At 41.8% G+C, this 12,794-nt stretch overlaps 1 protein-coding gene across 3 annotated transcripts; it reads left to right on the forward strand.

Moving 5' to 3' along the window:
- The first annotated feature begins 2,253 nt into the window (after window positions 1-2,253).
- LOC124068066 (deleted in malignant brain tumors 1 protein-like) lies at window positions 2,254-12,445 on the forward strand. Of its 3 annotated transcripts, XM_046405980.1 has the most exons (16): window positions 2,254-2,377; window positions 2,462-2,553; window positions 4,166-4,597; window positions 4,739-5,053; window positions 5,361-5,792; window positions 5,934-6,248; window positions 6,556-6,987; window positions 7,129-7,443; window positions 7,751-8,182; window positions 8,324-8,638; window positions 8,786-8,994; window positions 9,991-10,142; window positions 10,782-11,024; window positions 11,133-11,292; window positions 11,406-11,481; window positions 11,580-12,445. In XM_046405980.1, exons 2-16 carry the CDS (start codon window positions 2,490-2,492, stop codon window positions 11,597-11,599), a joined length of 3,912 nt encoding a protein of 1,303 aa, XP_046261936.1. In that variant the 5' UTR covers window positions 2,254-2,377; window positions 2,462-2,489; the 3' UTR covers window positions 11,600-12,445. The 3 variants fall into 3 exon arrangements, with proteins under 3 accessions (XP_046261936.1, XP_046261952.1, XP_046261943.1); XM_046405987.1 differs by lacking the exons at window positions 2,254-2,377; window positions 2,462-2,553 and adding an exon at window positions 2,702-4,128 and having other exon boundaries at window positions 4,274-4,597; XM_046405996.1 differs by lacking the exons at window positions 10,782-11,024; window positions 11,133-11,292; window positions 11,580-12,445 and having other exon boundaries at window positions 2,255-2,377; window positions 11,406-11,473.
- The last annotated feature ends 349 nt before the right edge of the window (window positions 12,446-12,794 follow it).

Raw genomic sequence — 12,794 nt, forward strand, 5'->3', positions numbered from 1 at the left:
ACGTAGATGGTTGAGCTCCATCCTCACGTCCGTTTGTAGCAGCGCCAGAAGTGAAAAAACATACAAACAATAATACATCCAAGGTGGTCTTTTCATAGCCACTGCAAATAATCTGCTGATTTTCTGTTCAAGCCTATTGTTGTCTGCATTAATAGACATCATAAAGTCCTCGTGTACAATATCAACATGAAAGCTACAAAAAGGATTCATAAAAGCACTTGGACCACACTTAGTGTATACTGATCAATTCATTTTGGTGATTTCTTTTCTTCTTCTTTTTGGTGAGATCGGTTAAGTCCAGAGGTCCAGCCACAGATAAAAACGTTTGTGTCTGTACTTTGGAACACCTGATTCTGCATTTTTCCTCTATCATCCTGAATATGTAATCCATTACATTTTTGGTTAGATAGTAAAGTGCAGCACAACGACATTTCCCAAAAATAAATTGCATCTCCATATTCTCCACTGCTCCACAGGAGCACGGTTGTGCCTGAGCAAAGCCTTGTAGAGCCTGTAACGTGGCTGTGTAGACTGTTTGCTTGTATTGTCAGAGCAGACAGCTGAGCAAAGCTCACGCTTTTTTTTTTGTTTGTTTAGTCACATTGTAACATTTATATCTATTTATGACAGATCAAAACACCCAAGCAGTCTGATATTAATATAATATTATTTTGTCTGTACTAATGTACTCAAATTATTTTTTCTTTCTTTTTATTTATTTATTTATTTTTTTTGTCTTTTTCGAATGGATTAGGTTATGCACAACATCCTATCACATTTTCCCTTCTTTATGTGCATACACCTTTGTATGTTTTTTCATGTGTAAGCAATAAAATCACAATCAAATCAAAAACATTCTGAGAAGTAAATATGCTTTCTTAGCAGTGCTTTTGCTTGTGTAACTTAAAGTTATATTTTGAACAGAGGCTTTCTTTTTGATTGATGCCCAACTCTCAAGAGAGGGTTTGTACTGCTTTGTAATATACTGTACAGTAATACCTAACCACACTATTGGACACACACAACATTATCACACTTGGAAATTGAACAAAGCACTGAGTCACACTTTTGGAACAATAAAACGCTGAGGGGGGGGAAATGTAGAAATATGCTTACAGCAAATAATGATAAGAAGTGACTTATTGACACCGAAATCAACGCAATAAATCAAAAAGTGTAACGGAGAAAGGTCATCCATCATAATGCTTGGTACTTTTCCATGTTTGTTCCTGGCAGTGAAAGTGACCTGCTTCTAATTTTAAAGACACCAGTTTATTCACTAAAGAGTTAATTACTTAATGCAGAAGCATAAGATCCAGCATGCACATGTCATACAGTCATAATTGTTTTGATGAGTTTTTAATTCATGGATGGTGATGAGTGTCACCTTAGACTTAGACTTAAACTTAAACCCTGACTCCCTCAGGGAGCTTAAAAAGTAATGAAGCCGCACACAGGGCAGTTTGCAAACAACAACAACAACAAACAACAGTTATTTGCAAACAGGAGAGAGAGAAAGGATAAAATAAAAAATAAAATAAATATAGAGAACTGTACTGGCAAAACATAGACAACTTTATAAGGCTAATGAATTATTGCACAGTGAGTGGCTAACACCTCTTCCCTTCTGTCCTCTGTACCCTGTTTCCTCCACCTCCTCGCCCCAAGTGAGGAGTTGTAAAGCCTGATGACATGAAGGACAAAGGAGGACACCTGAGGTCAAGGGAATCATCAAATGGTTGATATATTTTCTTAAAACTAACAAAAAACTATATAGAATTACATGTCCATACATCTTGGAACATTTATTTGGCAAAAATAAAGTCATGCTCTACTTATAATTTCCAGAAATTGTGGTCAGTGGCATTTGCTCCATCAGACTGAGGAAGATATAACATTAACACTGCTAGATGTGATTAAATGCTCTGAAAAAAGCAATTAAGTGAGCATTAAGGTGGGATTATTTGGTCAAACTTTTTCCAAGGTCAGGAATAAACTTTTATCCTCAAAAACTCAATGTCCTCTCTGGATTTTCTGTATTTCAGTCACTGCTGTTGACAGAAGATGGTTATAAGTGGTTTAATGGGTAGATGCTGTAATACTTGATTGTGTAAGAAGTTTCCATAATCCTGTGTTTCAATACTGACCTGTGATTGATTGTGGTACTATAAAATATATTGACTCAGGTTTTTGGGTGTATGACAACTCTTTTAATAACTAACTTTCGCTGTCATAATTACCTGTGCTGTGACTGTCACTGACGCATTTGCCTAGAGCTTTTAACAAACCGACAGGCCTATAAATTCTCTCACTCACTGTGGGATTTTTTACTTTAAACTTTCTCACCAACTCCTTGAACCGTAGAAGTATCTCCAAGGTAACGCTAGCAATGTAACAGCATTTATATGAGGCAGCACGATTTGAAAACATGATTTTAAAACATTTCTTTTGTCTTTTTCAGCAATTTTCTGTCTTGGAAGGGGTCCATAATGGGGAGGCCTGAGGGTTTTTTGTGGCTCCTAATTTTGCAGATTTTTACAGGAAGCGCTACAGGTAATCCATAGATTTCTGTGATTTTGGCTTAGACATGATGACACATGATTGTCCTGGTACTTTCCCTTTCAGAAAAAATAACCCAAACTTATATTGATATTTTTGAAAATGTTTTTTCTTTCTTTTGTGTGACTTATGGATGTGTTTCAATTACAAAAACTGATGAAATGATGAAATTTACACTTCCTCAGAAGATACATTTTAAACATTTCACTTGTATCTGTCAATGCATATTCCTATCCCAGTGATTCAATGAAGCACTTATTTTTCTGTAACATCAGAATAAGAACAGTTTTGTGTCCTGCGATAATATAATCTGTTGTATCAATACTCAGAAAAGGGTGCTTTTCCTCATTATACTGTCATTTCATTAGCCAGGTTGCCTGGCTGAGTATGTATTTGTTCTATAGCCTTACACTGGTTTCAGTCCTATTTGAAAAACAGATATTTCAATGTGTGTGTTAATGATCATGTGTCCTCTTCAGCCCCACTGCTGAGTGGAGTCCCTTAGAGGTCAGTTGTGGGACCATTGATCTTCTCTTTATACATGCTTCCTCCTCAGTTGTTCAGCTGCTTTCGGAATGTGTCACATCATTGCTCTGCCGATGACACACAGATGTACTTCTGAATCAACTGTCCACCCTCCATGATTGTTTGGCCACTGTCAAAGCCTGGATGGCAATTAAACCTTCTCCACCTAAACCCCAATAAAACCAACATTCTTGTAATTGGACCCGAAAACTTCATCACTGCCGTTGATGAACTTATTGGCCCACTTGAGCCAAATATCAAACCTACTAAAAAAACCCCGGTATCATCTTCAATCGTTCTATGACCTTTAACCATCAGGTCACTAAGCTCGTATAGTCCTGTTTTCTTCAGTTAATATCATCAAAATCAGACACATTTTGGTATGAGGGGAGCTTAAGCTTCAAAGTTACACCTTCATTTTGTCTTGTCTAAATTACTGTAACTCCCTCTATAGATAGGTCATTCAAGCAGCTCTAAATTGCTTACAAATGGTTAAAAATGCAGCCACCAGGCTATTACCCAGAACTAGTCATCAGTCCCACATCATTCCTGTTCCCACAAAAGAATAGAATAAATTTCAAAATCAATTACTGCTGATCATGTTCAAGGCATTACATGACCTTGCCCCAGTTACATTTCTGACATTATACTTCTGTACTCTGCTTCTTGACCACTCCGATCTTCAAATCCATTTCCTGTTCTGGTTGCAAGATAAAAGGGGATAGCACCTTTGCCATGTTGGTCCCAACTCTTTGGAATCACTTTCACCAATCTATTAGATCTGCTGATTCTGTGGACTGGTTTAAGAAGCTTTCAAAAACAAAATTCTAAAGGAAAACTTTTTTATAGTGCGCTATCCCAGAATAGTGTCTGGCTCATTTCAATTGTGCTCTGTTTTATTGCAGTGTATTATTTTTCTATGTGTTTCTTTCGTGTGAGGTAATTTGAAACTCTGTGTTTTAAAAAGTGCTAGATAAATGAAGATTTACTTGTTGACTTGCCTATTCTCATGAATGCTGAGGGCAGTGGAGGCTGTAGTTGTCTTGTGACTTCATAGTGATTTTTCTTTCACTTCAACCAGAATTCAACAACACAGTTATACCAACCACACCGAATCCAAGACCTCCAAATGTCACCACTGCTCAGGTGACAGCCCACATCACTTCCACGGCAGCAACAGACAACAGCACAGGAGCTGAGGGAGAGGTCCGTCTGGTCAATGGAGGCAACAGCTCCTGCTCTGGTAGAGTAGAGATCTTCCACCGTGGACAGTGGGGGACTGTGTGTGACGACGGCTGGAACCTGGTTGATGCTCAGGTGGTGTGTAGACAGCTGGGCTGTGGCAGGGTTCTGTCAGCACCACAAAATGCACGTTTTGGACAGGGCACAGGGCCCATCTGGTTGGATGATGTCACATGCACTGGCAGCGAATCAAAGATCTCCGAGTGCGGACACCGAGGGTTTGGATCTCACAACTGCGGTCACCAAGAGGATGCTGGTGTTGTATGTGAAGGTACATAAAAATGCTTACAGCTAAAGGCAAGGAAGTTTGAACACATGTTGCGTCATTACCAAAGATACCATCATCTTCACAAAATCCATCTTTCACTTGTGTCTCATACTTAAAAGTATTTTGTTGCGTGTTTCCTGTTAGCTGGTTCACCAGTGAGGCTGGTCAACTCTTACAACCGCTGCTCTGGCAGAGTGGAGGTCTACCACGATGGACGGTGGGGGACAGTGTGTGATGATGGCTGGGATCTGCAGGATGCCAACGTGGTGTGTAGACAGCTGGGCTGCGGCACTGCTCGTTCGGCCCTTCAAAGTGCAGCTTTTGGACAGGGCAGTGGACCCATCTGGTTGGACGATGTCAGCTGCTATGGCAATGAACCATCGATAACAGACTGCAGACATACAGGGTTGGGTGTCCACAACTGTAATCACTATGAAGATGCCAGCGTTGTTTGTAATGGTAAATGTCTACAAATTTGTAGAGTACACTCCAATTACTTATTGCTCACATTTACCTGGAAAATGATCTCACCCCTAAGTTTCAATATCAACTAGAAGCTATCTATACTGTTTTGTAGTGCTATCAGTTTCATGGACAATAAAAGATAAGTTTGTGTCAAGAACACAAATATAATTTTGTGTTCATGGATAGCACAATCTGTTAAATCGATACTGAATGAAGGGCGCTTTTTCTCATGAATGCTGAGGGCAGTGTGGGCTGTAGTTGTCTTGTGACTTCATAGTGATTTTTCTTTCACTTCAACCAGAATTCAACAACACAGTTATACCAACCACACCAAATCCAAGACCTCCAAATGTCACCACTGCTCAGGTGACAGCCCACATCACTTCCACGGCAGCAACAGACAACAGCACAGGAGCTGAGGGAGAGGTCCGTCTGGTCAATGGAGGCAACAGCTCCTGCTCTGGTAGAGTAGAGATCTTCCACCGTGGACAGTGGGGGACTGTGTGTGACGACGGCTGGAACCTGGTTGATGCTCAGGTGGTGTGTAGACAGCTGGGCTGTGGCAGGGTTCTGTCAGCACCACAAAATGCACGTTTTGGACAGGGCACAGGGCCCATCTGGTTGGATGATGTCACATGCACTGGCAGCGAATCAAAGATCTCCGAGTGCGGACACCGAGGGTTTGGATCTCACAACTGCGGTCACCAAGAGGATGCTGGTGTTGTATGTGAAGGTACATAAAAATGCTTACCGCTAAAGGCAAGGAAGTTTGAACATGTGTTGCGTCATTACCAAAGATACCATCATCTTCATAAAGTCCATCTTTCACTTGTGTCTCATACTTAAAAGTGTTTTGTTGCGTGTTTCCTGTTAGCTGGTTCACCAGTGAGGCTGGTCAACTCTTACAACCGCTGCTCTGGCAGAGTGGAGGTCTACCACGATGGACGGTGGGGGACAGTGTGTGATGATGGCTGGGATCTGCAGGATGCCAACGTGGTGTGTAGACAGCTGGGCTGCGGCACTGCTCGTTCGGCCCTTCAAAGTGCAGCTTTTGGACAGGGCAGTGGACCCATCTGGTTGGACGATGTCAGCTGCTATGGCAATGAACCATCGATAACAGACTGCAGACATACAGGGTTGGGTGTCCACAATTGTAATCACTATGAAGATGCCAGCGTTGTTTGTAATGGTAAATGTCTACAAATTTGTAGAGTACACTCCAATTACTTATTGCTCACATTTACCTGGAAAATGATCTCACCCCTAAGTTTCAATATCAACTAGAAGCTATCTATACTGTTTTGTAGTGCTATCAGTTTCATGGACAATAAAAGATAAGTTTGTGTCAAGAACACAAATATAATTTTGTGTTCATGGATAGCACAATCTGTTAAATCGATACTGAATGAAGGGCGCTTTTTCTCATGAATGCTGAGGGCAGTGCGGGCTGTAGTTGTCTTGTGACTTCATAGTGATTTTTCTTTCACTTCAACCAGAATTCAACAACACAGTTATACCAACCACACCGAATCCAAGACCTCCAAATGTCACCACTGCTCAGGTGACAGCCCACATCACTTCCACGGCAGCAACAGACAACAGCACAGGAGCTGAGGGAGAGGTCCGTCTGGTCAATGGAGGCAACAGCTCCTGCTCTGGTAGAGTAGAGATCTTCCACCGTGGACAGTGGGGGACTGTGTGTGACGACGGCTGGAACCTGGTTGATGCTCAGGTGGTGTGTAGACAGCTGGGCTGTGGCAGGGTTCTGTCAGCACCACAAAATGCACGTTTTGGACAGGGCACAGGGCCCATCTGGTTGGATGATGTCACATGCACTGGCAGCGAATCAAAGATCTCCGAGTGCGGACACCGAGGGTTTGGATCTCACAACTGCGGTCACCAAGAGGATGCTGGTGTTGTATGTGAAGGTACATAAAAATGCTTACAGCTAAAGGCAAGGAAGTTTGAACACGTGTTGCGTCATTACCAAAGATACCATCATCTTCATAAAGTCCATCTTTCACTTGTGTCTCATACTTAAAAGTGTTTTGTTGCGTGTTTCCTGTTAGCTGGTTCACCAGTGAGGCTGGTCAACTCTTACAACCGCTGCTCTGGCAGAGTGGAGGTCTACCACGATGGACGGTGGGGGACAGTGTGTGATGATGGCTGGGATCTGCAGGATGCCAACGTGGTGTGTAGACAGCTGGGCTGCGGCACTGCTCGTTCGGCCCTTCAAAGTGCAGCTTTTGGACAGGGCAGTGGACCCATCTGGTTGGACGATGTCAGCTGCTATGGCAATGAACCATCGATAACAGACTGCAGACATACAGGGTTGGGTGTCCACAATTGTAATCACTATGAAGATGCCAGCGTTGTTTGTAATGGTAAATGTCTACAAATTTGTAGAGTACACTCCAATTACTTATTGCTCACATTTACCTGGAAAATGATCTCACCACTAAGTTTCAGTATCAACTAGAAGCTATCTATACTGTTTTGTAGTGCTATCAGTTTCATGGACAATAAAAGACAAGTTTGTGTCAAGAACACAAATATAATTTTGTGTTCATGGATAGCACAGTCTGTTAAATCGATACTGAATGAAGGGCGCTTTTTCTCATGAATGCTGAGGGCAGTGCGGGCTGTAGTTGTCTTGTGACTTCATAGTGATTTTTCTTTCACTTCAACCAGAATTCAACAACACAGTTATACCAACCACACCGAATCCAAGACCTCCAAATGTCACCACTGCTCAGGTGACAGCCCACATCACTTCCACGGCAGCAACAGACAACAGCACAGGAGCTGAGGGAGAGGTCCGTCTGGTCAATGGAGGCAACAGCTCCTGCTCTGGTAGAGTAGAGATCTTCCACCGTGGACAGTGGGGGACTGTGTGTGACGACGGCTGGAACCTGGTTGATGCTCAGGTGGTGTGTAGACAGCTGGGCTGTGGCAGGGTTCTGTCAGCACCACAAAATGCACGTTTTGGACAGGGCACAGGGCCCATCTGGTTGGATGATGTCACATGCACTGGCAGCGAATCAAAGATCTCCGAGTGCGGACATCGAGGGTTTGGATCTCACAACTGCGTTCACCAAGAGGATGCTGGTGTTGTATGTGAAGGTACATAAAAATGCTTACAGCTAAAGTCAAGGAAGTTTGAACACGTGTTGCGTCATTACCAAAGATACCATCATCTTCATAAAGTCCATCTTTCACTTGTGTCTCATACTTAAAAGTATTTTGTTGCGTGTTTCCTGTTAGCTGGTTCACCAGTGAGGCTGGTCAACTCTCACAACCGCTGCTCTGGCAGAGTGGAGGTCTACCACGATGGACGGTGGGGGACAGTGTGTGATGATGGCTGGGATCTGCAGGATGCCAACGTGGTGTGTAGACAGCTGGGCTGCGGCACTGCTCGTTCGGCCCTTCAAAGTGCAGCTTTTGGACAGGGCAGTGGACCCATCTGGTTGGACGATGTCAGCTGCTATGGCAATGAACCATCGATAACAGACTGCAGACATACAGGGTTGGGTGTCCACAACTGTAATCACTATGAAGATGCCAGCGTTGTTTGTGAATGTAAGGTTCCTGTTATATTTATCAGTGGTTTCACATAATATAGATAACACCGAGGTATGGGTTTATGGAGGTTCTCCTCAAGGACTTTACTAGTATCTTTTTTTCTTTCACTAACTTTATTTTCTGACCTTGTATCTTTTTCTTTAGTCCTACCCCCTCCACTCCAGCTGTCTCAGCTTATTTGTGGCCATGATAAACTCCACATAGGGCTGGATTTGCTTTCCCTGACCTCCTCTGGTTTGAATCCATTTTCTGGTAACCTGGCAGCACTCAACTGTTCGTGGGTCAGAGTGCATGATAATATAGTGTGGTACGAAGTGGATGCCACAGAAGGTGCCTGTGGAAACCAACTGAGGGTAAAGACTTTTTTTTTTGCTGTATTCCTGATTAGTGGCAGATGATTAGAAATCATTAATCACCTGCCAATCATTATAAATAATGATTTATCTAAGTTTAGACTCGCACCCACCTGGACATTTCATTCCACCCACTGCATGTGTGCATGTGGGAGTCCCTGTAGAGGAGCGAGATCCTCTCTCATCTTCCCAGGAAACAGTCAGTTCTTGCAGGACAATTTGTCTTGTAGTTTCAGTCACCAGGACCCTGTGTTATAGAGCCATAAGCAATAGCGAGGTCCAACAACCAGGTTCGGACTCCTGCTTACTTAATCAAGGTGTCAGCTTAATTCTTTAGGAAGCGCTTCATCAAGCAATACTAATATCTTAAAATAGTCCCGAATTGCTCGATACTGCTCATATTCTCCTTAACCCCCTCTCAGTTGCTGCACTACCTTCCCTCTTCTTCTAGATAACCCTAAGGGTCCTCCACCATCATTACAAGAGCCTGGGACACCTCTTATTGACCTTGTTTGGGCCTGGGACTGAGTATGTTTTAGGAGTGTGTTTGTGCCTCATATGTTGTTTAGGAGGACTCTTGCTCTCTTGTGCTGGCCCCTAATTTGTACTCCTGGCTGGTTTAATCCAATTCATGACCACTTGACTTGTCAATGTTCAGATCTGTCTTTGGGAGGAGCTTACACTGAATTAAGGAGATTAACTCCTAACTGCATCTAAATTTTGTGGGGTTGATCTTCAGGCTCATGGATGTTTGCGGCTCTCATTCACAGACTGCAGTGCCTTATACACACACTGCAAGTAGTTTTCAAACTGTAGCTTGGCTAGTTGCTTGTACGTTTTCGTCTACGTATTCTCACTATAACTTGGACTGGCTTATTCTTTCCTAAATGGTACTTTTCTTTTACTTGCTCTCGTGCAGGGAGATCAGGTCAGCAGGAACTCTTTTCTCTACCTGACATAATTATTCATTTGACTGATAATCATCCTCTCTTTCAGACCAACAGTACACATGCCATCTACTTCAACACTTTATTTATCTACCCATTAAACAACACATCCTTCATGCTTCCTGTGAGTCTTCCCTTCTCTTGTGCATACCCCCTGGAGACAGACACCAGCCTGAATGGGGCCATTCGACCATTCCTCCCGTAAGTAGCATTTTTCTGAATGGTGGCCTTGTAAAGTAATGATGCTGTTATGTGTAAATTTAAAATTATATTAATTATTAAAATTATGCCTTGCTGTCTGCCTCAACCACTAGGAGTCAACAATGTTCTTGTTCAAGAACAGCAGCATCACACGCTGTAATACACAGAATGGTAAAACTGGGATGTTAATTTGTTAGTTCTGCGTCAAGATGTGGTTTCAAAAGAAATGTGGTAACATGTACATTATCAGATGAGTCAGTCACACAAAATAATCATAACCCACAGACTATTTAAAACAATCACAGATTTGACTAATAACAAAAACTGAATCTCAGAGGAATGATAAGTTTTTGATTTGTGTCACTGATATCAGCTTTGACCTTAAGTAATCCTGTTAAATGCTACAGCAACATAAACACCAAGGCCTTATACAGTAGTTAAAACACAGTTATGTGATGCTTTCAAGATGTCCGTGGTGATCATTCAAAACTTTCATTTATAGCAATTCATAGTGGTGAGTGTCTTAAGTGACAAATCCAGTACATAAACACCAATAAAAACTCAGGACTTTCTGCAATTATGAACAAATATAATGATAATAATATTAATTTTTTAACAAAAAGCACATCTTTTTTACAGGGAGACAAGTGGCATTTCAGGCTTGGGTACCAAAGCCAGAGCCTCCATGTTTCTGTTCCGCAACTCCAACCACACCGAGATTTACCCCCCAGGTCTGGTCACTCTGCCGGTGGGGTCACCTTTGTATGTGGGAGTCTTTGTGGAAGAGAGAGATCCAAACTTTGTAGTTGTTCTGGAGAACTGCTATGCCAGTCACTCATCAAACCCTGATGATCCCATGAGACACTTTCTTATCCAGAACAAGTATGTGTCCCTCTTGATCCTCAGCAGATGGTTTGTGGAGTATAACGGAAATGGGAAAAAGTTAACTGTATAATGATGTGCAATGGCCCTCTTCATCCTCTCTGCCAGGTGTCCCACTGACCGTCGACAGGTGTCAGTGACTGAGAGCGGCTTATCCCACCAGGCTCGTTTCTCTGCCATGTTCTTCCTGCTGGACAGTAACTACAGAGATGTTTTCCTTCATTGCAGCCTCAGCTTATGTGACCAAAGGCAGTTTCTCTGTGTTCCAGTAAGTCACACGTTTCACTTTCATCAAAAGCATTGTCAATACATAATCGATGCTACTTACACACTGGGTTTTGATGGCATCTCTTACTTCTTTCACCCTCTCCTACCGTGCAGTCTTGCATACGTAGGATGCATCGTTCTGTTTCTGGCTCTGAACAACTGACTCTCATCTCCACTGGACCTATCATTTGTGAGTATGAACTGCAATTTGGCCTTCAAGCTGATGTCTCAACAAATATATAGAATTAATAATGTTAATAATGTTTTCCCTCTGTTTTTTGTCTTCAGGGGACAAGACACCTGAGTGAGCTTACAATAATAATTCCATGTTGTGATTTTATTTCATTTCAGATGTTTTTTTATTCCCAAGACACACAATAGATAGAAAATAGAAAAAATGGTGTTTTATGGTATAATTAAATCTTACCATGCTTTGAATCATTCCTTGGTTCTATTGGCATTGAAAAGACTGTGTTACTAGAACAGTCAATAGAAACTATAGGGATTGTAATCAAAGTTGAAATACCAATACTTTTCTTCTTCTCTGTTTCTATTTCCAATACAGTTGTGATGTGAACATGCCATATATACACATATGTAACTTTTTTAATCAAGACCCTGTGTCTTGATTAAAATAAACTGCAGCCCAGTCTTTAGACCAGTCTTGAAATTTATTTAATTATTCGGTCACTTGCCATCAAACTTGTCACAGTTTTGCATGGTGTCCAGAACATCAATAAATTGGTTTGATGATAACTTTAATGAACCCATGACTTTTCCTCTGGTGCCACCATGAGGCTGACATTTGTGCTTCAGTGTGAAATTTCTCAACTAATTTGGTATATTATTATAGAAGAAAGATTTATATCATATTCTGTCCTGTTGTGCAAGATATTCATTTTGAACAGGATTACAGACATAAAACCAGGCTTTTAACTATCTGACATACTAACTGCACTCAAAAGATGATGTTCATTTTAAAGTCTGGGAACCTTTCTCGACATAGATTAAGTCAAACATCCTCCAGTCTGAACAGGGGCCTTTTTTTAACCAGGCCTTTACACGGTGTGGGTATTCATGTACATGTACGTCTAACCCGTTTTCTTTCAATTGTATGTACATTGTTAAAATCTTCAAAAATAAAGTTTCCCCTTCACGCATTCTTTTTTTTTTTTTTTTTCAATTTTTATAAAGTCTCGACCGCACTTTTACTAGCTGGGGGCTACACACCATTGCGCAAAGGTTGTGGTTCAGAAAGGTTCATAAACATCCTGACATTTTTCCTCATTAATCGCCCAAATTTTTTCTGCCCATCCAGTGGGGAAATCAATCCGGCGACCCTCCAATCACAAGCTGCTTCTCCAACCTTTAGGCCACGGTGGTATTGATGTTGTTGCCCCTTGTATTAGATCCAAACCAGATTGTGTGGCATTGACTTTCATTAGCTTCCTGGCCTGCTGTGTATGAATACAACCAACACTATATCACATTTGGGTGCAGTAA

The sequence above is a fragment of the Scatophagus argus genome, chromosome 2, assembly GCF_020382885.2.
Source record: "Scatophagus argus isolate fScaArg1 chromosome 2, fScaArg1.pri, whole genome shotgun sequence".
In the NCBI taxonomy this organism is placed as follows: Eukaryota; Metazoa; Chordata; class Actinopteri; family Scatophagidae; genus Scatophagus; species Scatophagus argus.

Excerpts from the sequence above, each read along its gene's own strand:
- LOC124068066 (XM_046405980.1), top strand. The coding sequence starts at position 2,490 with ATGGGGAGGCCTGAGGGTTTTTTGTGGCTCCTAATTTTGCAGATTTTT. Across the intron at positions 7,444-7,750 it reads TGCCAGCGTTGTTTGTAATG|AATTCAACAACACAGTTATA; the intron begins GTAAATGTCTAC and ends CACTTCAACCAG. Across the intron at positions 8,639-8,785 it reads TGCCAGCGTTGTTTGTGAAT|TCCTACCCCCTCCACTCCAG; the intron begins GTAAGGTTCCTG and ends CTTTTTCTTTAG.